This window comes from Bidens hawaiensis, unplaced genomic scaffold, assembly GCF_021521415.1.
Source record: "Bidens hawaiensis isolate Kalapana, Puna unplaced genomic scaffold, B.hawaiensis_p1.1 tig00002181_1, whole genome shotgun sequence".
Taxonomy (NCBI): Eukaryota; Viridiplantae; Streptophyta; class Magnoliopsida; order Asterales; family Asteraceae; genus Bidens; species Bidens hawaiensis.
Window position 1 is genome coordinate 544,904 of NW_027491116.1, and position 24,548 is coordinate 569,451.

At 34.4% G+C, this 24,548-nt stretch overlaps 2 protein-coding genes and 1 pseudogene across 4 annotated transcripts; 2 read left to right on the forward strand and 1 right to left on the reverse strand.

The window, feature by feature from the left end:
- The first annotated feature begins 3,151 nt into the window (after nt 1-3,151).
- LOC143608784 (putative hexosyltransferase MUCI70) lies at nt 3,152-5,737 on the forward strand. Its single transcript, XM_077083729.1, has 6 exons — nt 3,152-3,176; nt 3,736-3,941; nt 4,014-4,190; nt 4,272-4,427; nt 5,005-5,281; nt 5,375-5,737. Exons 2-6 carry the CDS (start codon nt 3,786-3,788, stop codon nt 5,602-5,604), a joined length of 996 nt encoding a protein of 331 aa, XP_076939844.1. The 5' UTR covers nt 3,152-3,176; nt 3,736-3,785; the 3' UTR covers nt 5,605-5,737.
- Nucleotides 5,738-7,564: 1,827 nt separating this feature from the next.
- LOC143608795 (exocyst complex component SEC3A-like) lies at nt 7,565-15,405 on the forward strand. 3 transcript variants are annotated; one of them, XM_077083738.1, is made up of 25 exons: nt 7,565-7,742; nt 8,597-8,667; nt 8,781-8,861; nt 8,964-9,031; nt 9,128-9,230; nt 9,346-9,485; nt 9,719-9,836; nt 10,060-10,164; nt 10,368-10,469; nt 10,544-10,675; nt 10,766-10,894; nt 10,961-11,041; nt 11,128-11,202; nt 11,340-11,504; nt 11,698-11,836; nt 11,943-12,001; nt 12,101-12,271; nt 13,503-13,582; nt 14,231-14,312; nt 14,377-14,474; nt 14,564-14,672; nt 14,768-14,836; nt 14,939-15,004; nt 15,093-15,182; nt 15,295-15,405. In XM_077083738.1, the coding sequence occupies exons 1-25, from the start codon at nt 7,565-7,567 to the stop codon at nt 15,403-15,405; spliced, it is 2,622 nt and encodes an 873-aa protein (XP_076939853.1). The 3 variants fall into 3 exon arrangements, with proteins under 3 accessions (XP_076939853.1, XP_076939859.1, XP_076939861.1); XM_077083744.1 differs by having other exon boundaries at nt 11,949-12,001; XM_077083746.1 differs by having other exon boundaries at nt 11,698-11,818.
- Nucleotides 15,406-16,152: 747 nt separating this feature from the next.
- LOC143609287 (uncharacterized) lies at nt 16,153-24,013 on the reverse strand (annotated as a pseudogene).
- Nucleotides 24,014-24,548: the final 535 nt, after the last annotated feature.

Consider the following 24,548-nt stretch of genomic DNA (forward strand, 5'->3'; position numbering starts at 1 on the left):
TTGGTGGTAATTGGGACACTCATCTTCCGTTGATTGAGTTTTCGTACAACAATAGTTACCACTCAAGCATCAAAATGGCTCCATTTGAAGCCCTCTACGGCCGCAAATGTCGTTCTCCTATTTGTTGGAACGAGATCGGTGAATCCCAGCTCACCGGACCCGAAATGGTACAAGAGACCACCAACAAAATTGCTCAAATCCGTAATAACCTGCTCGCTGCTAGAAGTCGCCAGAAGTCTTACGCTGATAAGCGACGACGACCCTTGGAATTTGAAGTTGGTGACCTTGTCCTTCTCAAGGTTTCACCTTGGAAAGGAGTGGTCTGTTTCGGTATTAAGGGTAAACTAGCACCTCATTTTGTTGGTCCATTTAAGATTCTTGAATGAATCGAAGACGTAGCCTATCGCCTCGAGCTTCCGCAAGAACTCCAAGGCATTCATCCTGTATTTCATGTTTCAAACCTTCGAAAGTGTTTGGCCGAGGAGAACCTTCATATCCCTCTCGACGAAGTGCGCATCGATAAGACAATGCATTTCGTTGAGAGACCGGTGGAAATAATAGATCGAATGGATAAGGAAACCAAGCGTAACCGAATCCCTTTGGTCCATGTTCGTTGGGAATCTAAGCGCGGTGCGGAATTCACTTGGGAACGTGAAGACCAAATGAAGACTAAGTATCCGCATCTTTTTGCTACGGATGTTAATTCCTAATTTCGGGATGAAATTTCCTAAAAGTTGGGAATGCTGTGACATTCGTCTTTTTTGTTTTCAGTTTAATAAATGTATTTGTTTTATTACCCGTCTTGTAACCGGATCTTATTTATTACGTCAAAGTATTATTATGTCACACGATTTTGTCTTTATTATGTTTTACGCGTTAACATTTTCACATATCGTTTGAATATCAATTATATAACTTCAGTTTAATCAGTTACTGGACCCAACCCAACAACAAGGACTATATTGCAAAATAACCAAAATCTTTTTTCCTCCTTTCTTCCTCTTCCCGTCGATCTCGCACCCCCCCCATGATCAGTTTTACTTCGATTAAGCCGGATATCAAGCTAATTAAACTACTCCGTAACTTACGCGAATCATAATCAACATTAACAACAAGAAACGGCTCGTTAATTAAGTTATAATCAACCAAAAATCGCGACTATGGCTGCGGATCAGTTTTGATCTCATTAGCCTATTAAATACGATACCAAAATTCAATTAACAAACACCACATCATCGTCTCACTATCACGAAACTAGACCCCATCCTAATTGCTTTGTTGAATCAGTTCTTGTACTAGTTTGATCTCACCTTTGAGCCGAAGCCTTAGGTCCTCGTTCTTGATCCATCCTTAATCATTCCAGGTAATTGTAATATGCATATGGGTCGCGATTCCATTCTCTACAAAACCCCTCTGTCAATTTTGACTGACAGAGGGTGTAAGATCCAATTGAAATTTCTAGGGTTTATATGATTTGGGGGCTTGTTTGCATATCTGGTTATATATATTTGTTTCTGTTTGTATTAACAAGTTAGACACTGGCACAGATGGCCAGTACATACCACCTTAAACACGAGACCCGGCCAGGGGCGCAGGTTCGACCCTCCCCTGGTCCGGTTTTTGTTTTATATTTTTTTTATTATCATTATTTGGTTTTAATTAATATAAAAACTATATGTAGATTTAAAACTATATTGTTATACTCGTTTAAGCAAACCGAACCCCGATAAACTTCTAAAATAAAATTTCAAATTCATATATGTAAATATATAAACATGTATAATCTTTTATATCTATATATATTTATTTTTACCTAAACAATAATAATAATAATAATAATAATAATAATAATAATAATAATAATAATAATAATAATAATAAATGTGTTTCTTATCCTTTTAAATGGAACTTCGTTAAACTGCATGAATTCTCTATGTGCTATGTGCCCGCACTTATATTAAAGTTTCATTCATACGCTCGAATTTATAACATTTCATAGCGTCTCCTGTGCACATGTTCACACACAAACTCCAAGGGATAGGCTTAAAACAAATATTTTCAAAATATTTTTCAATCAATTTTATTTAGGTTTTCCGATATTTTTCCGCATAAAGACGGTTTTACGTGGCGGGTAAGTAGTAACTGTAGGGGGGACGTGCTTGTTTTCCGAACTCTTGACACCAAGGTTCATGAAACCTAAGGATAAGCAATGCGCATATATCCCAATCAACCGCGGGACCTGGTTACTTACCTGGAGGGTTCGGAAAGGGCGTTATTCCTTACCTTATTCCTAGCTTGCTCTAACCTTTACTGTCTTCTCGTACCTTATTCCTTATTCCAGGTGAGTTCTTCATAACCCCATTTTAACGTTTTATAATATTTTGGGGGTAGCACGTTACAAGTTTTTCTTTCGTTAGTTATGTGATTGTTCACAAACCGATTCACTTACATCGTACATGTTAATATTATTCGTGCATATTGTTTATGATTATACGTGAACTTGCTTGCAATGTGTTTATTGTTTTTATGGTGGAAGTTACGCAAACGCATACACATAGTGGGAGGGTCCGACGGGACGTACCCGCGCCGTCTAACGTTACGACCTCGGTTGTTTACGTAAGGTGGTTCTCATTTCCCCGACTTCAACGGCTTCGGCTAAATGAACGGGAGGACGACATTACTTGCTTTCATTTACTTTACGCTTGAATAATTATTGCATTACGATTGTTGAGTCGCAAGTTTCCTATATATATGTATACACAAAAACTTATGAAAACTCACCAACTTAATTGTTGACAAAATATATTATTTTCAACGTGTTACAGGTTGAACCGATGGTGTGCTAAGGACGAAGTTCATTAGTTTGCCTTAGGATAATTGAAATAAAGAACTTGTTTACTTTTCGATGAAGTGTTATCTATTGTTTTTATTTATGAACAATATGTGTACTTTTAATGATATGAAATGCATTAAATATAATTATTTTCGCTTTAATAGCGTTACGAGCTTTGAATGATTTGTACGTTACACCCGGACGTATTCCGCTTAAAGCCGGGGTGTTACATTACTCATCTTCCAGGCTTCCAAAATTATATGGAAATCAAGTACCATCAAATCCGGACTCAATATTCATGTTAAGAAACACGAGGGGAACTTGAATCGTCTTGACGCGCCATGTAAGCCACTCAATTTCATTATGTGATTGCTTAATTCAACTGAAATTGTGCTTCATTTAGGTTTTAGACTAAACCTGTTCTGACCCGAAACCCGTTCCAAGCTGAACCAAAGTGTTTTTAGGAATGACAAAAAAAAACCAACCTGTTTCGACCCGAAACTCATTCAGAGGGCTGTTCAAAAATCTCGCGGCTCAAAGCTGGGGCTCGTAGCTTGCTCGGGCCAAACTTGACTAGCTAAAGAAACTTGATTTGAAACGACCGGGCCGAACTTGACCCAAGCTTGGCTAGTTGGCTTGATCGTAGGCTCGTTTAACTTCAAGATCGAGCTCGATCCTAGCCGAGCTGCCTCTTTTAATTTCGAGCTCGACCTCAAACCCACCCTGGCTCGACTCGTGAACGGCCCATTTTCCAACCCGAACCAAACCAGCCCTTTTTTATTTGACCCGTTTCGTGTCCCGTTTTGACCTGACCCGACCCATTTGCCAGTCCTAGTTTTAGTTTTAGTTTTTTATGACAGAAAGCTGGATTTAATTCGGTTTTAATTATACTTTCATATCAGGTTGTTTGAAGCTCCTGCCTCCTGAACAACTCCAACATCTTGATCTCCAGATGAATAAAGATTCATCTGTTCCTATTAAGAAAGGAATATATATAACAGTTAACGATACATCTTATGATACAAATTCAAAGCACGAGTCGGGGACTACAAGGTTTAATCTATTTACTGGTTACCAAACTCTCAGTCAGAGAGATCAAAGTTTTAAGGTAATAAGGCTATTGCCTCTTTTAATTCTTGTACATGTCATTGGTTTAATTTGTCGATTACTGATAATACAGGTGAATGAAACTTCGTCTGTACATTGTGGTTTCTACAGTGATAATGGAGGTTTTACCATATCTAATGAAGATGAAAGTTACATGCATGCTTGCAAAAGTGTGGTTTCTACTTGCGCGTTTGGTGGTGGAGATGATCTTTATCAACCTATTGGGATGACAAATACATCACTTCAGAAGGTTTGCATATTTAGATGCAAAGTTCAGTTTAATATAAATGTCCTTGCTTTTAAAGTTTTAATGATCTCTAGGTTTATGCAGGTATGCTATGTAGTATTTTGGGATGAAATTACTCTTGTGGCACAGGAAAAACAGGGGCATATTATTAAAAAGGATGGTTTGATTGGAAAGTGGCGTGTTGTGATTGTTAAAAATCTTCCTTTTAGAGATCAAAGATTGAATGGTAAAATCCCAAAGGTATTGATTTCAGTTTTATTCTTTTTCCTTTATCAAATTAAGGTTTTTATTAGGCTTGTAAACGAACTGAACAAACACTAACGAATCATGTTCATGTTCTTTCGTTTAACTATAACCGAACAAACGATTGAACCCGACCAATTAACTAACGGGACTTTCTTGTTCATGTTTGTTTGCTAACCAGAATGCATGAACGGGTCACAATTGTCAACAAAAGAAGATAATTGAGTTAAAACCAGTTAAAAGTTAATGTGAACAACAATGCGTTGATCCTAAAAAGTTATTAAAAGCAGACTACGTTGTAATGAGCCTTAAACATTGAAATGATTTATTGAATATATATAAGAAGTAAACGAAAGAAGTTAAGCAAACGGTTACTAAATGAATGTAAATGAACCGACATAAACGAGTTAAATGGATGAATGTTCACGAAAATAAATGAAATAACAAGACATGTGTTCATCTTCGTTCGTTTATTAAAAAAACACTTTTTGTCGAACGGTTTGCGAACCGTTCACTGAATGTTCGGTTCGTTTACAGGCCTAAGTTTCTTTACTGACTAGGGTGATATCATCAGATGCTGGCGCATCGTCTCTTTCCGAATGCAAGATATTCAATATGGGTAGACTCGAAGTCCCAATTTAGGAGAGACCCGTTGGGTGTATTTGAGGCACTTTTATGGCGTTCAAAATCCGTGCTTGCGATTTCTGAACACGGGGCTCGCAGCAACGTGTATGACGAGGCAAAAGCTGTTGTCAAGAAAAACAAAGCCGCCCCAGAGGAGGTGGAAGTGCAAATTGCTCAATACCACCATGATGGCCTCCCCGAAGACAAAAGATTTAATGGCAAAAAAGGTATAAAGAAATAATCAAAGATACCTGAGTATGCATATTATCTGTTTATTTGTCACATTTATGGATGTATAATTGTATGCTTACTTTTTGTAGCTTTAAATGAGGCATCTGTGATTGTGAGAGAGCATATGCCAGTGACTAATTTATTCATGTGTCTTTGGTTTAACGAGGTTGTTAGGTTTACTTCTCGTGATCAGCTTAGTTTTCCATACGTTTTGTGGCGGTTAAAGGTGTTAAAAGATATAAATATGTTTCCGGTTTGCACACGGAGATATTTGGTTAATAGCATGGGTCATATACGCAAGGCCAAGCCTTTAGAATGATTCTTATCCGTTGATCTTGTTACTGTGTGTTTCGGTATTTTTGTGGAACACACGTGTGCGAAAGCTATTTTTGGTATTTATTATGTGTAATTGTAATGTACACTGCATAGCGGTATAGGTTTGACCAAAGCTAGGTGGGTGTAGATATCTTCTTTATCATGTTAATTCTCTCGCCTTTTGGGTCCAATTTGGCGTCATTGAACTGATTCGCTTCATTTTTGTTTGAAGCTTTTTTTTTTTAATTGGTCTCTTTTGTTGACCTGCACTTGGTATTTGCTATGATTCTGTAACATGAATGAGTGAATGACTAATGTATTGGCAGTTCTAGTTAAAATTGTGTTACTGAATAGATTATTGTGCCTAAAAAGTTTAAAACATATTGTATCAAACACTGAAAAGCTAATTATATTGCAGCAGTTTCTAACACACATCAAAATGTTGACCAAATTCCTAATTATCAGATGCAAGGACCTCTGATAAGTGTATGATATTTGTTGGTATATGCCCGTGTAAGGCTTGGCTTGTACATGTCTATGTAGGGCACATATACACCCGTAGAGGACATGTATACACCATTATAAGGCTTCTTTTGGTGCGATATACGCCAATGTAAGACAACAAATAAGATGCTATACATCTCCATAAAAAGAGTTTACAGTCGTTTACAAAATGTTATACGCACATACATTGTACGACTAATGGGTTGATTTGTTGACCATATCCGAAAATTTATGAGAGGGGAAAAGGGTGTTACTTAGAAGCACACTCAAGTACATCCATATTGCAAGTTTGGCTGCTAACCGGTAAAAATGACTCATATGCTTCCAAAAGTGTAAAATCGTAACACCTATAAACAACCTTAAGAGTTGATTACACCGATGGTCATGTGGTATTGCGCATACTGCAACTGCAAGCATGCAGGGGCGGACCCACATAGTGTGGATCGGGGTCCCGGGACACCAATGTTTTTTAAAAATTTATTAGAAGCGGTATATTAAATTTTTTGAGGACCCCATAAGATTTAATACTTGGAACCCATACTATTAATGTTGATGTGGTCTGGTGGAAAGTCCCTTGTTTTATCTTTGAAAGGTCATGGGTTCAAGTCTTACAAGGCTCAGTTTTTGGTTTTTTGTGTTAATTTTTAGTGTTAATCAATCATTTGATTGCTAATGTTGCAATGATAACTTTGGAAACATTCAAACACCTCTAAAATACATATCATTGTTTTCAACTTTATGCATGGTTTTCTTTAGAAACATTCAAACACTTTAAAATATCAGTTTTATTTTTCACTAGTTTAAGTTAATGGTTTTCAACACATGCTTATGAAAGGGTGGATCTAGGTTCTATCTCAAAAATGTTTAAGAAAGGGAAAACAAAGTGTTTATGTGTCAACCCGACCCATTTTGACCCGTTCAGGTAGTGATGATTGAAAAGAAAGTTTTATTATGATATTGTTTTTTATTATGTTCTTCGCCTCGACCCGACCTGAACAACGACCGACCCGAAAAATTTGAACACCGAAAATATGGGACCCCATTGGCAAAAAATCTTGGGTCCGCCACTGCAAACATGGTACCTAACTTGCAACGATTAAACATATCCTCCCTAAAAGTTTGAAACTGTAATATGTGTAATGGATGACCGTTAGTTTTTCCAGTTAAGTGAGCATGAAATGACTAAAGTGCCCTTACTCCTAAAATGTTACGTTACGTTACGTGCATGGAGTCACGTCACAAACAAACAAACAGTTGATGAGGATGAGCCTGCGTCCGTACATCTGGCGTGAGGATTATTATTATTATTATTATGATTATTGCGATGTGAAGAAGAAGAACAGATCTCCATCTATCTGAGTAAATTTTCTCACGAATTCATTCTCTAAGATCCAAATTAGATTTTAAACGAAAGTTATATGTATATGGTTTCCAGATAACAGATAGAGAGCTAGGAAGAAATGGCGAAATCAAGCGCCGACGATAAGGAGCTCCGGCGAGCCTGTGAAGCCGAAATAGAAGGGACAAAACAGAAGATAATAATGTCGATTCGTGTTGCTAAAAGCAAGGGGGCATGGGGTAAAGGCAAAATTGGTAAAGGGGCGCAGATCGCTAAACCTAGGGTTCTTGCCGTCTCCAGTAAGTGCTATTTTTATTCATGTGGTAATCAATCTGTTTGTTTGTACTCATATATATACTAGTGTATTTAGTCTGAAGCAAAGCAAGTGGTAGCATGTATTACTCTACTGCTATGTTAATTGAAAATTATTTCACTAATAGGAGGCTGGGAATTGAATTGATGAACATGCATGTTATAACTGAGAGAGATGATTAGATGTGCTTATATATGCATATCTATATGACATACAAGATGATCATGTAGGAAGGAAAAATAAGTATATATGATGACTACATGCTAGGGCCGTCTCTGAGATTTCGAGTCCCTAAGACAAGTATAAATATGGGCCTTACATAGATTTTGGTTTCATACCTTTTGGCCCAATTAAACATAAACAGACTAATTGCTAAATTATTAGGCCTTTTTTTGTTTTGTTTTTTTTCATATTTTTACATAATTTCAGCTGTTAATGTTTTTTATTAAATTATATATATAAAATTAAAATTTAAAAACTTTGTGCCCCGAACCAAAACCGTGCGCCGAGCCCAAAATGAGGTCTTGGTCGGCCCCGGTCATTTCAATGGTAATACCTCTTACAAGCACAAATGCTGGAATTGAGTTCCCTATAGTGGCCCTTTCTTTGTAATATTTAGCATTAGTTTTGATATATGTAACTTCAACTATTAGAAGCTTCTAGATCTGATTTCACTTTGATCTGTCAGGTCCTTGCTCCAGTAGCTTCTAGTTCTGATTGCACCCTTAACAAATTTTCAGTCTAATGAATTTCTTGGTCCAAAATAACCATATGACCGGTTTACCTCTTAGCTATGTATATTATTTGTAACCTTGGTTTTGATTATTGTGCCTTATGCAGCAAAAAATAAAGGTTCAAAAACTAAGGCGTTTCTCCGTGTCTTTAAATATACAACTGGTACTGTTCTTGAGGTATATACACAACTTTCTTTTTAATTCACATCTGTATAGTCGGCTTGTATATGTGTAATGCGTTTCTGATTAAGAGAAAATCAAATTATTTCTGCAAATTCATACATGTGTAGCAAGCAAAAATATACAAGTTAAAGCGTCTTGGAAAGGTGGAGTTATTAACTAATGACCCCACTGGATGCACATTCATGCTGGTAATGCTTCTTTTCCATATTCTAGGTTTTTTTCAAAGAAGTTGGGTTTTCCATTCATGTTAATTGTGGTATAACTTGCTGCATGAACTAATCTGCCAACAGGGTTTTGATAATCTTAAACACCAGAGAGTTGTTCCTGCTCAGTGGACCATGCGAAATCTTGATGACAGGTAATTTATCCCAGTTCCATTTACTTTAACCCTTAATATTATTAACAAGCTTGTCTATCATCACTCTATCATTGTCTTGCATTTTCTTGAGACTAGGAATCAGCTATTGGTCTGTATTCTTAATATCTGCAAGGATGCATCGGGTCATCTACCGAAAGTTGTTGGTATTGATATTGTTGAGTTAGCTCTTTGGGCTAAGGTGTGTACACATTTTACAAGTCATCATGTTTATGTAGAAACATTTATGTCACTAACTGTATCTTTTGTTTGTATAACATTTATTTTGCAACATTGTGCTTTTACTAATTTTGTAGGAACATAAGTCGAAAGCTTCTAAACAACAGAATTTTGTAGATGGACCTTCTGGAGATGTGTTTACAGAAGGCGACGCCACAGTTGAAAATGAACTTGTGTCACAAGCAGAAGAAGAGGACATGGAAGCTCTTCTAAACACGTACGTATATATTTTTTGTTTATACTAAAAGGTCGATTGTTTATCTTACAACATATGATAATTGTCACATGACATGCCTTTGCATTTGTATCCATATACATAATAATGCTGCATCAGAAGGTATAGTATGTGTCTTTCTTTAAATACTGGAATGTCCAAAAGTATTGTGAAGTTTTATATTATAAAGTCATCGTATATGCTTATGATGATGATGGTAATGGCATTATGCATAGATATATGATTGGCATTGGGGAAGCGGAAGTCTTATCAGAAAGGCTAAAACGGGAACTGCATGCTTTGGAGGCAGCAAATGTGCATGCAATTTTGGAAAGTGAGCCTTTGGTAAATGAGGTAATTTCTCATACTATAGGGCAAGTCGGCAAAATATATAAATCTTGGAATGGCTAGGCTTATTTTATGGATATTAAAACCATTTAACTCGTTATGATTCATGTAGCACGGTCACCATATAACACGAATTCCATTTAGTAAAGAACTGTATAATAAGCTATCTTTCTTATTAAAAGCCATGCTTACTTCTGAATTTCATGTTTTATGTTTTATGCTTCTGCAGGTGTTGCAGGGGCTTGAGTCAGCCGCAGTATGTGTCGAAGACATGGATGAATGGTTGGCACTTTTTAACGTGAAGCTCAGACATATGCGAGAGGACATCCAGGCGGTATGGATAGCTTGACATTATGCTAGACTGTATTTATATCACCGTTGTATGCCTTTCTATATTGATTTTTTAAATGTAGAAAAGAACATGTTTACACATTGTTGCAGGCGCATGCATGCTCCCTTTCTTTTATTAATTGTTTACCAACAATCATTTTGTGGTTTATACTGTTAAATCCATCAAATATCAATTTGTGATCACAGATAGAAGCACGCAACAACAAGCTGGAACTGCAGTCTTTAAATTATAAATCTTTAGTTGTGGAATTAGATAAGCTTCATGTGAAACTGCATATCCCTTCGGAGGTATATTATTTTCAACCACTATTAACTTATTCCATCGTACACTCAATAATGATACATGACTGTATTCATTACAGATTTCAGATTGTTTAGCTGGAGGCTCGTTTGACATGTCATCCCTGCATAAATACATCGAGGCATGCGAATGGCTTAGAAGTGCCTCGCAAGGTATTGATGCATTGGATCCCAGCTATGCAAAAGCCAGAGCTGTATGTTCATTGCTGTTCTATAATTTTTTTTTGTTAATAATGTTTGTTTTGATGTGGGAAATGGTAGTGTTTTATGCATTTCTGTCACAGGTTAAGGAAAAGAGGGCAGAACTTGACATAATAAAGTTGACTTTTGTACGAAAAGCCTGCGAGTTTTTGAGGGACTTTTTTGTTAATATGGTGGATTCTCTGATGAGTGATAAAAGAAACTTCACTCAGGTTTGTTTCTTACTGTGCCTTTTAACTTCATGAACTTTAATTTCTGAACCATCTGACATTGTGCAGCGTGGGAAACTGAAGGAACCTAATCATGCTGATATTCAAAACAAATGCAGAACTTACGCTCGTTTGTTGCATCACCTGAAGGTTAATTACCATGGCAGCTTCACTTTACTTATTGGCTTATATTTATAACTATGAATAACATATATATATATATAATGTATTATCAGATTCTTGATAAAAGTAGCTTGCCTCCTTTGAGGAAAACTTATTGTAACTCAGTTAATCAGCTTTTACGGCGTGAGGTAAAAACATTTGAAACTTTATTTGCATTCAAGTTTGATGAATTAGTAGGAATTTGAATGATCGTGCCACATATGCGTTTAAAATACAAACTGATTTCCTCTTTTGGGTTTTAATATTTGTTACCGTCTAATATTAGGCTCATGAATTTGCTAACGAGCTTCGGGCTGGTACCAAAGCACCAAAAGTACAGAGTGTTTGGTTTGAAGGTTCCAGTGCCCCCAACATAAACGTAAATACTTCTATGGTTTCTGAAGCTTATTCCAAAATGCTAGGGATTTTTATCCCGCTCCTTGTCGATGAGGTGTGAACAAAGGCTCGTCTCTCCTTAACTCTCTCTGTCTCTCTCTCTCTCTCTACACACACACACACACGCATACATAATACATACATATAAGTCTGTATGTTTGTGTTTCATTTTTGGTTCTTGGATAAAGATTCAAAGTTCATTTTTTCTTCTGTCTATGCTTTTACAGTTACTGTTTCTTAAACTGCAGAGTTCATTTTTATCGTTTTTTATGCGCTTTGAAGGTTCAACACCTGATCCACCAAGTATTCATGATGAAGATGATGAGGACTATTTAAGCATGATGGAGGATGATGAAGATGACACCAAGGGTAATAACAAGAATAATAGTAAACAATATTAGTAATAAACAATAATAATATGTGTTACAATTAGTTATTTTTTGCTCATGTAATAAATACCAGTTTGAGCTAATTTGTATCTGGAATAATGCAGGTGCAGTGGACCTGGGGGCATTAAATGAGTCACTCTGTGATTTACTAGATGGGATACAAGTAACTACAAGATGTTTATGGTTAATACTATAATTGTACAAGAGACAATACTCTCTTTTTTGAGTTTTGTAAGTTTAAGCGTTCCTTGTTGACTTTCAGGAGGACTTCTTTGCAACAGTGGAGTGGGCTCACAAGATTGATCCTTTGCTGTGCATATCAATGCATGCTATAACAAACCCATATACTTCTGACTTGAAATCAGAAACATCCGGATATGTGCGCCTCTTACTTGTCGCATTGGAAGATAGAATCAGTACATTATTTGTCCGTGTAAGTTACACCTATTATTATTATTATTATACCGGTTTAGAATTCAAAGTTATATTAATTTTCCAGTCAGTTTGTAATAGGGCTGAGCACGGTTCAGTTTGGTTTGGTTTTTAGGTGAAACCGAAAAGTCAGTTTTCCAAATACACAAACCGTTCAGTTTTTGGTTTTTCGGTTTTTTTCGGTTCCAGTTCGGTTATAATCGGTTTTTTTTGTATGTGTAGGCATTGCAAAAAAATTCCAAAAAAATGAAATGCATATTATATTCAAAACACAAAAATAGGCATTTGTTACGTGGAACCAAACGAATACAAACTTGCAAGAGTACTGGTGTTTAAAATTCAGCAAACTTCTTAATCAAAAAACACTAAAAGTTTAGTTCCAATCTTGTCAGAAACATATAAGCAAAAGCTTCCTTTATTTCTAATAATCAAACCAAAGACAAAGTCATACGAATTATAAAATGAAGACACGTAGGATTAAACCCTAGGACAAAAAAGAAGATTAATAGACTACATTGTTGATTGTTGTGCTTTGCAATTGAGATTAGTCTTCGAATATATAGCGATTAGGTGTGACTTCTTAACATGGCAATCTTCAATCAATCAATCAAAGCTCAACGGTCATAGATCCGTTGTAGATGAGTAATTTAGGGTTGAGGCCGTTGATGAAGGAAGCAAAGAGAATGCCAGGAAGGAGCGGTCCAGAAGTCTTCATGAGCCCATAGCAAGTCCAAGATGCAGGAACCCAAACTTTGTATACATCAAAGAAATCAAGCCCATTGCAAGTCCAGGATACGAGAGCCCAACTCGCAAGATAAACAAAAAGAAAGATATTAGAAACGAGATAAAGGATTATAAAATTGATCAAATGTATTTATATTTTTAACTAATCTTCATTCTTCATCTTATTCATATTCAAAGTTTACTCTCAATCTTCGTAATCTTCATAATCTTCATCACCATCAACGGTAGATCCTTTTTTGGTGTTTTTTTTTTTCCGGTCATAACATCTAAAAAAACACATATAATTGTATTAATATTTAAGTAAAAACACATATCGGTTCGGTTTTTTTTCGGTTTTTTAAAAATGGAAAACCGAACCGAAACCGAAAATTCGGTTTTTCAAAAAAACAAAAAATTAACCGTCGGTTAATGCTTCTGTTCGGTTAATTCGGTTTCGGTTCGGGTAATTCGGTTTCCTGCTCACCCCTAGTTTGTAACATATATTGCAGTTTGTAGATGAAGCTCGTTACCAGATAGAAAAGAATGAGAAAAATGCTAAACAATCGAGTGTGATGTCATTTATACCTAGGTAAAGTACACATGCTTTTTAATCTTGTTGCTGCAATTTGATGTTAGTCATTAATATGTTTACCCTTAGTTGCAATTATTTTTTATACTATTTCTAGCCTTGCAAAAGAACCAAACGGACATGAACGGAGCATGCATGTGTTCGTTCGTTTAACTTTAACTGGATGAACAATCGAACACAAACAGCCAAATGAACGTGGTTTTCTTGTTCTTGTTCGCTTATAAGAAATGAACATGCTCGTGCTCGTTTATGTTAGTTAACTGTATAAACGAACAGTTCACGAACGTAAAATGAACATAACTAAGCTAAAATTAGTTAAAAGTAATGTGAAGAACAATGTGTTGGGCCTAAAAAGTTAGTCACAGTTGTAATGGGGCAAAAATATTTAAATGAATATGTTAACGAATGTAAACTTCCAAACTTAAAGAAACATAAACTAACAAACATAAATGAACGAACATAAGCGGATTTAAATAAACAAACATAAACGAACGTTCACGAACATAAAGGAATGAATCTTTTTGTTCATGTTCGTTAGTTTATTAAATAAACTAACTTCCTGTCTAATGGTTTATGAACTGTTCACTGAGCGTTCAGTTTGTTTACATGCTTAACTATTTCCAGTTGTGTTGTATTGCTTTGATGTAGATTTGCATTACTTGCTGCCCGTATGGAGCAATATATCAAGGGGCAATCTAGGGATTTGGTCGATCAAGCATATATTAAAATTGTGAGCACTTTAACTAATTGCTAATCTTAAATGCAACAAACTGATGATGAATATTATTTGACAGATCGGGGTTATGTTTGTGACACTGGACAATATTGCCCAGGGCAATGTAAAACACCCGGATATTTTTCTTTTAGAAAACTATGCGGCATTCCAAAATAGGTATTGATGTAGTATACCCATGTTAATTAATGAATTAATTTTCTTGATCATGGTTACATTAGATGCTGATGAGAAGCAGTTCTATGCAGTCTGTATGACCTGGCCAACTGTGTGCCAACTTTAGCTAAATTTTATCATCAAGCAAGTGATGCATATGAACAATCTTGCACGCGTCATATGAGTGTTATCATATACTATGTAAGTTAATAGTTAATTACACTTGTATGACACTATAACATATCATGTTTCTTGTTGGCAATCTTGTATCCTTTTGCTTTCTTCAATATTTGCAGGAATTTGAGCGTCTTTTCCAGTTTGCTCGAAAAATTGAGGATCTTTTGTTAACTATTACCCCAGAAGAGGTCAGTGTGGATATTTGTTTCCATGTTTTTCTCCTTAAATTTGCATAACCATGTCTTAGTGACGTTGCATTGATGCTAATTAATTTTTTTTGATAATTACAGGTTCCATTTCAAGTTGGAATGTCAAAATCAGATCTTAGAAAGGTGGTTAAATCCGGCTTAACAGGGGTGAGATAGAAAATTAAAATATCAAATAATTGCATCTTGTTAGTTTTAACTTTTATTGATGCTTTAATGAGACTACTTTTGTACACAGGTTGACAAACACATCACTGCAATGCATAAGAAACTGATGAAGAACTTAACCTCTGAGGAACTGTTTCCAATACTATGGGACAAATGCAAGGTATTTTCGGTTTTCAAATAAAATCAATCTAATAACTTTGTGTTTTGTGACATAATAAAATTTAAGCATGATGCTTTAGATACAACAATAATTTCATTATGAAAACACGCAGAAAGAGTTTCTGGACAAGTATGAAAGCTTTGTTCAACTTGCTACAAAGGTCTACCCAACTGAAAACATCCCATCTGTTATAGAAATTCGAGACCTTTTAGCATCAATCTAGAGTACCTATTCACAGAATCCTTTCTGAAAGTCAAACGTGTGCTCGTTGACTACAATTCGCTTCTCATTGCCCGGCTTAACTGTATGATCATGTTTCCAGTGATACTCGTTTTCTTGATCATAAATAAATTTGATAATGGTAGTTTAGAGGTCGTTATTATTACGGGGAAGATCGATTTTCTCAACATTTTAATGGTTTGCAGATTGAATGAGATCAATTTTGTGGCATACTAATTTGAAATTTCGTGGCCATTGTTCAAGATCCCATAGATATGTTTGATATTCCAATATGCGGTTCTTTGGTTCTTCTATATTGATGAGGTCTAAACTTGAATTTGATTTTAGATTTTTTTGTCTTCATTTTCATAATGTTTTGGCTTTAGTATTACTGCCTTAATTTTCTTTTTGTTTTTTGTTTTTTTTTTTGACAAAAATAATATCCTAATAGTTAGGAGTGGATCATTTTTGTAGAACTGAAGCATAAAAGATGGAAAAGAATGCTCTTTAAAAGAAATTTGGTAAAATTCAAATTATTGACTATTACATCATGCCCTTTTTCTGTAGAATGTCTAAATTGGGCAGGTATGACCAGATAACATAAAACTGAATTAAATAACTATATAAGTGCATGAATCGATAGCATCAACGATTCATGCGTTTTTACGAATGAAATGAAATCAATCAAAATGAAGGAATTTGTCACATGGTCAGGCTCGATACTTCATTTTTGTCACATGGTCAGGCTTGATTAACTGCAAACAACCATGGAAGAGAGAGTTGAATCCGAAACTCCCATAATATAACCACCATTATTTTTCACATCCATCAAATAATTTAATGCTTCCTCTGTGATGTCTTCCCCGGGTGTAAGCAGTGGGATTCCCGGCCGGTATGGGCATACTAACTCCCCACACACTTTCCCAACACATTCTTCAAACTTCACTCTCTTTTTACTGGCGAAGAAGGCGTCTCGAGGGCTCAATCGCATGCTAGTATTCGTTCCAATTAGAGGCTGTATATCATTTACTCGATGTGATTTACTAGTTTGAGATATATGGTTCAACCCGGACACAAGTCTTGTAATATCATCCCTATTGGTACCTAGATTTACCACAAATATAATACAACGCGTCCCATCAAGTTCAGCAATCACTCCATAATCTTTTACTAAGATCTTATAAACTTCAAAACCAGATATACCAAGGTTCCACACCCCAACGGTAACTCTTAAAGGGTCAGTCTCAAAAGTAGATGACTTAAGGACTGTAATTCCAGGGATCCTTTCTATAAGATCTTTTGCTTCCAGGGCTAGTTCAACCGGTTTGTTAAAAATGGTTTTTGGGTGTTCACTTATTTGAGCTGTTGCGGCATCTAAGGAAGCTAAAAGAAGAAAGCTGGGGCTTGTGCTTTGAAGGGTTTCAAGGCACTTGCATATTCTTTCTCTATCAACAAGATTTCCTGACATATGTAGCATTGAAGATTGCGTGAAAGACCCCAACACCTTGTGGGTAGATTGCACCGATATGTCAGCCCTGTGATGAATAGCTGAAAGATGTAATGTGGTTTCGTGAAAACGTAAGTGGGCTCCGTGAGCCTCGTCTACAATAAGCGGAATGTTGTGAGAGTGACACAAGGCGGAAATTTGTTCCAGATTGCTGCAAACGCCATGATAAGTAGGAGAGGAGATGAAAACAGCGGATGCTTTTCGACCTTCAGCATCTAGTTCATTCATTGCCGTTTCCACCTGCCACAGATATAATCAAAAATGCTATTTTAGTTAATCAGTTCAATATAATAGTTCATAAAAGTAAAATTTAATTTCTTTCAGCATACAATAATGAATAATTTGTTTGGTCAAACATGTAAGTATTTTGATTTTGTTTTAGAAAATGATTAAACTTGCCTGTGATGGAGTGATGCCCCAAGCCATATCCCAGTCCAAATCATACTCTGCACTGATGTACTTTGGTATTGCACCAGATAACACCATACCAGAAAATGCTGATTAATGGGAGTTTCTTTGAATAATTAGGGTATCCCCTGGTGAACAAGTAGCCATAATAGCTGCTTGAATCCCACTTGTGGTACCTCCAACTAAGAACCATGTCTCTTTAGCTCCAAACACTTTAGCTGCATTCTTTTGTGCCTCCAAAATGGGGCCCTCGGGCGCATTAAGGTTGTCCAATTGCGGTGTTGTAGTAGTATCAAAATTGAAGGCTTTTATTCCAATCACCGAAGACAACGAAGATGGAGCTGCACGACCGCGGTTATGACCAGGGAAGTGAAAACATGCAACATCTTGTGCAGCTAATGCCTTTAGTCTGTTAACCAATGGAGTGTTTTCTGAATCTTGAGTATTATCATTAACAGGTGTTTTCTCATCCTTGTTCCATAAGGTTTCATTGTCTTTCTCCTACAATATGTTACACACATAAATTCATACAGAGCTCGTGCTTTGAAAATTAAAAACATGATATTTCATGTGGGATTATCAATGTTTGCATGATATATATCAGTTTTAATTTTGATACATATTTGTATGAAAAAGATTGAAGTCTATATAAGTTTTATTTGTAATAGTTGTTTTATAATTGGTTAAAGTTTATTTCAATTTCAAGATGATTTGAAAAATATAATGATATTCATTTCATGATGTCTTAATGTTTTGCATGATATCAGTTTTAATTTTAATACTTATTTATATCAATAAAATTCAAGCCGGGGCGGATCTAGCATAAGTTGGGCCGCGCTACCCCTCAACTATTCTTGAAGAAAAACATTTTTAGCGCAAAATTTGTTTTTCTATTAATTCATTTTTTATGTATCGGCTACCCTTGAGAAAACAAAAATAGCCCGCGCTAACCTCAACTTTTCTTCTAGATCCGCCCACTATTATTTGTAATAGTCTTTTTTATATAATTTGTTTTTTTGTTTGCCATTCTTTATCAATACATCATTCTCAATCTAGAGAGAAGATTTAAACAACAGTTTAATAAGAATGAAGAAGAAAACTGATAGCTTTTACCTGAGAACTAGATTTTCTTGATGTTCCATTGACACTCTGCAACATCAATAGCTGAAATTTAGTTTGTGAAATCTTCCAATAATAAAAAATAAAATAAAAAATATATATTGTATTGAATTTTTGTCATAAAAACGTTAGTACTTCAAATTAAATCAATGATTGTTTTTTAATGACCAACAAAGCCGGGGTAGAACCCATTGGCAAAAGACCATCATCGCTGCGATCGTGAACATCGCTGGTGATCCGGTCCGCCACCAATTCTAGGGGTAATCCACAGCTCAAAGGTCCAATGTGGTATAGCCCCTGGCTCGCGCATGACATCTTATCACAAACGAGACTTGAACCCACAACCTTCTATAAATAAAATTTACAATATAAGAACTTGGTACCGTTTTTGGGCATGCAAAGGGGGTTGCTGATACCAACATATTTGGAGCTCTAAACACAGTTTCAATGGTAATGATATCCATATATTTGATTAAGGGCAAGTTAAATAGGCCGAGTTCATGTAAGTAAAAGATATCAACTCATTGCAACATTCAATGGTCGAACACTTTTATTTCCTTTTTGTCTTCAATTTGGGCCAACAATCAAGGTAAACACATTTGACTGTTTTTCCTTTTTCACTTTTCAAATTTACAAAGTCAATTGCCATATAATTTAGTACAATATTTAACTTTTTTTCCTTTCTAAAACATTTAACTATTTTTCCTTTTTCACTTTTCAAATATTCAAGTCAATTGTCATATTATTTAGTGCAACGTTTAACTTTTGTCCCTTTCTAAAACATTTTATTGTTTTTCCTTTTTCATTTTTCAAATATTCAAAGTCAGTAGTCATGTAATTTAGGCAACATTTAACTTTTTTCCCTTTCCAACACACCACGCATAATTCAGATCCTATTCTTTATTCTTATATGTAGTTATATTATCTATTTGGTTATCTTACTTACATTCAACTAGTGTTTAAGATGGTGTCGGCGAAGGCATATTTGTTATTAGGTATATTGAAAAATTAATAAAACTAAGCAATTAAGCCACCCGGTTAAATAAACATGGCTAGAGTTAAAAATTAGCTTTAATTATAAGCATACTTAGCCTAGGCCAAGAGCACCCGACGTCTGGTTGTGATTTTGCAACCATTATAAATACGAAATAATTGAAAAAAGAATTACAAGTATAAAAGATAGTAAAAAGAAAAATATTTTTTAAAAAAGAATTAAAAGTTTTTACTAAACTATAACTCTATTAAAATCCGGATTAGAAATGTAAATCGCTTAAAAGAAAAGGCTATTAAAGTTCAGACGTCGTATAATAACTTTCTGAAATTTACTAGGTTATTGACTTGTGTACAACACGGGCTGAAATATAGAAATTGTCAACTAAACACAAATATTATTTCTAAAGACAAGATACTTTTTTTAATATGTTTTTTGAGACGATAATATAACTTATGAGTGCAAGTCATATTTATGCGGAAAGAAAGTATTTAAAAACAAAAACTTACAAAAAAAGACATTATATAATATAACATTTACAAACAAAATTTAAAAAAATATAGTTAAATATCGACCAAATAAATTCATTATAGAAGATGTGGATTGAAGCAAATGTGAAATTTCATTATGTGTGAGAGTTTTATTTAACTGAGGCTTTAATTATTTCATTGGCATAACTGGAACTGCATAGAAATAAAATATTATTTAATTAATAAATATATTTTATAAATTTCATGTATTTTTTTATTTATATTTGAGTAAAAAAATAAAAAATTAAAAGTTATAGTATTTAAATTTGGAAGAAATTTAAATAAAAGTAATATCATAAAAAATGTATAAGATTCTTACCGTTAGAAACGTTAAATACTGGAAATTAGTAAATTCGTTAGGTAAACATATATGTTTATATATTTAAATAAATTTAAAAATCTATATTTTTATGAACGGATTATTTTATATAAATATTATGCTTTTGTCTTTAGAATATTGGAGGATTAATACAAAGATCTAAGACTATTGCTATATAATTTAACATTCAAACGTATTGCACCCAAAACGATGACTTCAGCTTCAAAAACTGGACACTTCAATTATGACAACAAAGTGAGCATGTTGTATCCGCGTTGATTTTTTTGCCCCTAGTCGCGTCAACTTTCCATAAAAATCAATTGCATGTTTCACATATAACTGTTTGATCACAATGATCCAAGTAGTCTGATAAATATAAAAAACAAATAATATAAGATACATAAATATTTACTGGAATAACATTTTTATGATGTGTAAATTTTATTTGATGTATTGTTTTAGCATTACATTTTGATATTCCTTTAAATACGCTCACGACAACTTCAGTAACCACAATTGGTTCATCTTCATTTAAGGTAGCCATACGCATAGGAGTAATGGTAACTAGATGAAACAATAGAACCTAATAAACAAATAAAAAATAAAATGACATGAAACTAATAAAAATTTAAACTTTCTTAATTTATGTTCAACCAATAAAAACATGACATAATTTAAACATGATTTGTGACTTGAAACTGATATTATAATAGCAAATGTTGTCCCGTTACCTGAAATTATAAATTTCCAAATAACTCAGGTTTTTTAATACATGATCTAGAATATATGATGGCAGGTTTAAACATTACTAAACTTGTGTTGAACCTTCTTTATTATTATTATTATTATTATTATTATTATTATTATTATTATTATTATTATTATTATTATTATTATTATTATTATTATTATTATTATTATTATTGCTTAAAAGGGGGCATTAGCTTTATGCGCTAATTAAAAAAACCGCTTCTACCAATCTAAAGATAATATTGTATTTTTTTAATATACTAAGAATAATATGTTTGAAATAAGTCATCTTAAATAGTCATTAAATTAAAACACCTTATTCCACTCTAAGGGTAAACGTAGCAATTTTAATACACCAAGAATTATAAGGTTCAAACAATCAATCTAAAAATGGCCTATATCACTCTACGTTTCAGAACTTCACCTCGCAGCGAGTTAGTCGCTCGGTTACACAGCATTGAACTGGATTTGGAGAATCAACTTGACCCGTGTACCACACGGGCAGAAAATATAAAAACATTAATTATAAAAAATATCAATTATAAATATGTATTTATATATTTGAACTATTTATAAATTTATAGGTAGTATCAAAGGATCGATTTATATGGATCGAAAACACGAAATTCATGGGAAGACTTATAATAGTGCTAAAGCTATTAACATACCATTTGGTAGTAAATTAAGTAATAAGTGTATAAGATTATGGATAGGTATTAATTGATTATAATAAACTCAAAATAGAATAACAATTTAAAGGACTATGATAGCATCTATGCACATTTATAGTTGTCCAAAATCAAATAACAGTCAAGAACCGATATTTGAGATATAGATTATTATTATTGTGAGATATCGGTAATTTAAATATCATGCTCAATTTATACACACACACAAACACACACACACACATGTATAAAACGTAAACATATATAATATTAAAACTAATATAAAAAGTCAATGCTCAAAAGTGTCGGTGTTTGAAATATAATCTAATCAAAAGTCATGAAAATTTCCTCTGAATTCACAATAAAAAAAAGGCATTCAAAATTTTGGTCAATATCAATCAATGTAAGGCCCCGAGTCCGGGTGCCCTACTTTGGCATTGGAGTTACTCATAAAACTCAGTTTGTTACAGCGGAAGCATATACAATTTGCAGCGGAAATTAAAACTTTTTACATAACAACTTCTATCTCTAGCTATATCTTCAATATGGATAGCCCCACGCGCACCTCAGGCTTGCCACGATGTCAGTAATACCTGCATGCATACTAAAAATCAGCCATATGCTTAGTGAGTTCTAACATTTCTTTCTTTCTTATAACATTCGATTTATAAATAAATCACATCTTTCGAACATTTATACACAACATAACCTTTCTCATTCATTATTTACTTTCTCTATGTCTCTCTATCAATCATTCCATAACTATATTCATGCACGCTTGCTCATAACCGAGCCTCCTATTCTTGCTCATAACCGAGGCATCTATCCTTGCTCATAACCGAGCCTTCTATCCTTGTTCATAACCGAGCCTTCTATTCCTGCTCATAACCGAGCCATCTTTTCTTACTCATAACCGAGCCATCTTTTCTTGCCCATAACCGAGCTATACAAGGTTGGAGGGATTTTCCATCCTAACCTATTGTTCATGGATGAGGCCCGAAGGCTCTACATATGAACGTGTACCCACTTTTCTATACATAGCATTCATAAACATTTACATTCACATACACATTCTTCACAAGTATTATTAGGGCTTGCTCCCAAACTCGTATGTTCAGTCAACTAACATTCTAGTATATATATATATATATTAATAAATTAATATATAACATATTCTTACAAGTTATACATCATTAAGGTTGTCCAATTGCGGTGTTGTAGTTGTGTCAAAATTGAAGGCTTTTATTCCAATCACCGATGACAACGAAGATGGAGCTGCACGACCGCGGTTATGACTGGGGAAGTGAAAACATGCAACATCTTGTGCAGCTAATGCCTTTAGTCTGTTAACCAATGGAGTGTTTTCTGAATTTTGAGTATCAGAAATAACCCTATTATCATTGTCATCTTTGTTCCATAAGGTTTCATTGTCTTTTTCCTACAAAATGTTATACATAAAAAAACATGATATTTCATGTTGGAATAATGTTTGCATGATATCAGCTTTAGTTTTGATACATATTTGTATGAAAAATATTGAAGTCTATATAAGTTTTATTTGTAATAGTTGTTTTTATAATTGGTTAAAGTTTATTTCAACTTCAACATGATTTGAAAAAAAAAATGATATTCATTTCGTGATGTCTTAATGTTTTGCATGATATCAGTTTTAATTTTAATACTTATTTATATCAATAAAATTCAAGCCGGGGCGGATCTAGCATAAGTTGGGCCACGTTACCCCTCAACTTTCTTGAAAAAAATACATTTTTTAGTGCAAAATTTGATTTTCTATGTGTCGGCGACCCTTGAGAAAAAAAAAAGCCCGCGCTAACCTTTACTTTTCTTCTAGATCCATCACTATTATTTGTAATAATCTTTTTTTATATAATTTGTTTTTTTGTTTGTCATTCTTTATCAATACATCATTCTCAGTCTAGAGAGAAGATTTAAACAAGAGTTCAATAAGAATGAAATAGAAAACTGATAGCTTTTACTTGAGAACTAGATTTTCTTGATGTTCCATTAACACTCTGCAACATCAATAACTGAAATTTAGTTTGTGAAATCCTCCAATAACAGAAAATAAAATTAAAAATATATGTTGCATTGAATCTTTGTCATAACAAACGTTAGCACTTAAATTAAATCAATCATTGTTTTTTTTAACGACCAACAAAGCCTGGGTAGAATCCATTGGCAAAAGACCATCATCACCGTGATCATGAACATCGCAAGTGACCTGGCCCGCCACCGTTTCTAGGGGAAATCCACAACTCAAAGGTCCATTGTGGTATAACCCTTGGCTCGCGCATGACATCTTGTCATAAACGAGACTCGAATCCACAACCTCCCATAAAGAAAGCTAACAATATAAGAACTTGGTACCGTTTTTGGGCATGAAAAGGGGGCTGCTGATACCAACATATTTGGAGCTCTGAACACAGTTTCAATGGTAATGATATCCACATATTTGATTACGGGCGAGTTAAATAGGTGAGTTCATGTAAGTAAAAGATATCAATTTATTGCGGCATTCAATGGTCGAACACTATTATTTTCTTTTTGTCTTCAATTTAGGACAGAAATCAGGGTATTCACATTTAACTTTTTTTCTTTTTTCAGTTTTCAACATTCAAAGTCATTTGTCATGTAATTTAGTGCAACATTTAACTTTTTTTCCCTTTCCAACACACCACACCAAGTAGCATTCAAATTCTGTTCTCTATTCAATTGTCCCCTGTAAACACGTCTTTGACGACGTGCTAGGCCTTAACGCGTCTTTCACGACTTATTAACATCCAACGCGCGTCTTTCACAGCATGTTATTCTCTAACGCGTCTTTCACGACATGT